At 37.4% G+C, this 2,546-nt stretch overlaps 2 protein-coding genes across 11 annotated transcripts in view; one reads left to right on the forward strand and one right to left on the reverse strand.

Moving 5' to 3' along the window:
- Window positions 1-907, forward strand: part of ARNTL (aryl hydrocarbon receptor nuclear translocator like) — a 54,609-nt gene extending 53,702 nt beyond the window's left edge. For 2 of the 4 annotated variants that reach the window (XM_006038267.3, XM_025194767.1), the window contains exon 19: window positions 203-363. In XM_006038267.3, the coding sequence (XP_006038329.1) occupies window positions 203-363 (161 nt within the window). Of the gene's footprint in view, window positions 1-202 lie in introns of all 4 variants that reach the window. The other 2 variants (XM_025194768.1, XM_025194766.1) reach the window with 2 other exon arrangements.
- Window positions 908-1,304: 397 nt separating this feature from the next.
- Window positions 1,305-2,546, reverse strand: part of BTBD10 (BTB domain containing 10) — a 43,120-nt gene continuing 41,878 nt past the window's right edge. For all 7 annotated transcript variants that reach the window (XM_006038274.2, XM_025194771.1, XM_025194770.1 and 4 more), the window contains one exon: window positions 1,305-2,440. In XM_006038274.2, coding sequence (XP_006038336.1) covers window positions 2,130-2,440 — 311 coding nt within the window. In that variant the 3' untranslated portion in view covers window positions 1,305-2,129. The remainder of the gene's footprint in view (window positions 2,441-2,546) is intronic.

A 2,546-nucleotide genomic window follows, 5' to 3' on the forward strand; every position in this document is an offset into this window, starting at 1 on the left:
GGTCAGAAATCAGGTTCCAGCTGCATCCTGAGCCAGGGAATGGGTTTGATAGCAGAATAGTCAGGCATTCTTTTGTCTAACCTCCTTGATTTGAGCTGACATTTTTTCTGAGCAGTCACTTCCAATCTGCCAACTTTTCTAAATAGAAGCAAGCCAATATAATCACATCCTTTACTTCAATTTCCTTGTATTACTTTCACAGGGGAGAACTCTCACATAAGCATAGATATGATAGACAATGACCAAGGATCAAGCAGCCCCAGCAACGATGAAGCAGCAATGGCAGTTATAATGAGCCTTTTGGAAGCAGATGCAGGTCTCGGTGGCCCTGTAGATTTTAGCGATTTACCATGGCCCTTGTAAATACCACACATTGCTTCAACAGCTGAATATCAAAGTGCATTTATTGGTGGAGTTCTACCGTCTGTGAAACTTGTTGGATTATGAGAAGCTTTTATGTCTGAATTTCATAAAAGCCATATCAGAACTCATCCTACCTTGTGTAATTTCAGACAAAGTGGAGAAACCCGCTACAGTGTTTTTGCATCATTGATTTGGTTAGCTGTGTATAGCTTGCATTACTTGTATATTTTGGATTTTTTTAAAAAAAATCATTGTGAGACTTGGCACTGGCATCATTGGTAGCTTTTATATGCAAATGTTCATTTCAGATGTATGGTGTGTTTTTACACTACAAAAAAGTCCCCATGTGGATATTTCTTATACTAATTGTATCATAAAGCTGTTTATTCTTTCTTGTAAGAATCCTTTACTATAAATATTGTTAAAGTGTAATGTATTAGACAGTTAAATATTTTTAAAAATAAATGTTTCCCTTGTTCTAAAATGGAGCATTTACTTTGATAAAATAAATTTGATAAAACCCTGCTTAAAAAAAAATATGCTAGAACCTATTTGATTGCCTACCACTTTTTTTTATAATTTGGGGGGTGGGGGGGGGGAGAATAAACATGTTCACTCTAAACGTTTAAACTTTACCTCATTGCTTTGAACCTTCTCTCTCGCACTTAAATTGGTAGCTGTGCTAGGTTATTTTGTTAGCTTAGTTGCATGCATCATATGTGCACGTATATCAATTTACTCAAATAGGAAAAAAGTTTAGCACTGTTGCTTTTTTTAAGTTCCATTCAGTGCCTGAAATCTGAAGAGAAAAGGAAATCTATACAGTGTTATTTCAGTCCTTAACGTTTCCTCCTTGCTTCAAGGCAAGAAGGGAGGAGCCACTGGAAATTCTGTACTATAAAATTCACCACTCATGCCCCCCTGAATTTATTAGAAGCAGGTTAAAATAATGGAAACTTTATTTGAATGAACCTTGAGTTTACAATTACAATCATTTAATAACTGAAGAGCGAACCATTTGCATTTTCTTAATCCACAACACTTATGAAAAATTTAGTAAATAAATAGTTCTGTGAACAGATTAAGGTAAGGCAAAATTTAAGATAAAGCCCCTAACAGTTGTTCACGACCCCTGAAGATGGCTCAAGCTGCAAACAAGTGAAAAAAATTCACTGAAGAAATTGGAGTTGACCAAGATGTTACATGGGTAATTGAATTGCCCTCAATCCAAAAACCCCTGTGGGAAGGACTTGTTTTGTGCTAGGCCATATGCAATACATTTAAAAGGGTCAATCTATTCAGAGCAAGTTATTTACATGTAACTGAATAGACAGACTTTGATAGAAGCACTTTGTTTAAGTTAGCATTGTGCAACATTTATAAAAAAATGGCTTTGAGAATTCTAGTTATCAACCATTTAAAGTGCTACTATCAGTTCTGCTTCTTACCCACTGCGTAACAATATTATTGAAACTACCCACCAGATCCCATTGTTTTGATGGGCCTAGAGCGAGGAGAGTCCAGCATACAAATAACCAATGTCACAAGCCTACTGGTAAACAAATACACGTATGTAACTGGAACCTCAGGTTAGAGTTGTACTCTTTAAAATTATGATCAGATACTCCTTTGGTCTTTAAAAGAGTCCATACTGCAATATCCTAAACACTTTGTTACACAATGAAGAAAAGCAGGAATTGCAGTGTAGTATGAGTTGAGTACAGTCACCTTTTAAAGTAGCATGCTTCTGTTTGAGTAAGTCTGGATCAGAGTCCTGGATTTTGCCCCTCAGGATCCACATCGTTGTTGTTGGGTGGAGGATGAATAGGCAGAATATCTAGCTCATCCACTTGTGGTGTGGGGTGCATTACCACAAGCTGGTCCTGGGGAATATCTGCTGCAGCTGCTGCTAGATTTGTAATAGATTTGCTTTTTACACACTGAAAGTCAACATGTCGACTCTTTCCTTCCTCCTTTTCCCATGACATGCGAATGAATGGCCTCTGGACATAATTGTAAATCACCTCAGGCCTCCCACCTGGTCGCTTCTTCACTTTTTCTTTGTATGTGGGGTAACCTACAAAACATTAGGTTGACACAAAATAAGAAGCTCTCTTACAAGCTAGCCTCTCAGTGTGCACACAGCCAGTAAGAGGAAAGACTCTAAAAAGGAGCAAATCAAT

The sequence above is a fragment of the Alligator sinensis genome, unplaced genomic scaffold, assembly GCF_000455745.1.
Source record: "Alligator sinensis unplaced genomic scaffold, ASM45574v1 scaffold1072_1, whole genome shotgun sequence".
Taxonomy (NCBI): domain Eukaryota; kingdom Metazoa; phylum Chordata; order Crocodylia; family Alligatoridae; genus Alligator; species Alligator sinensis.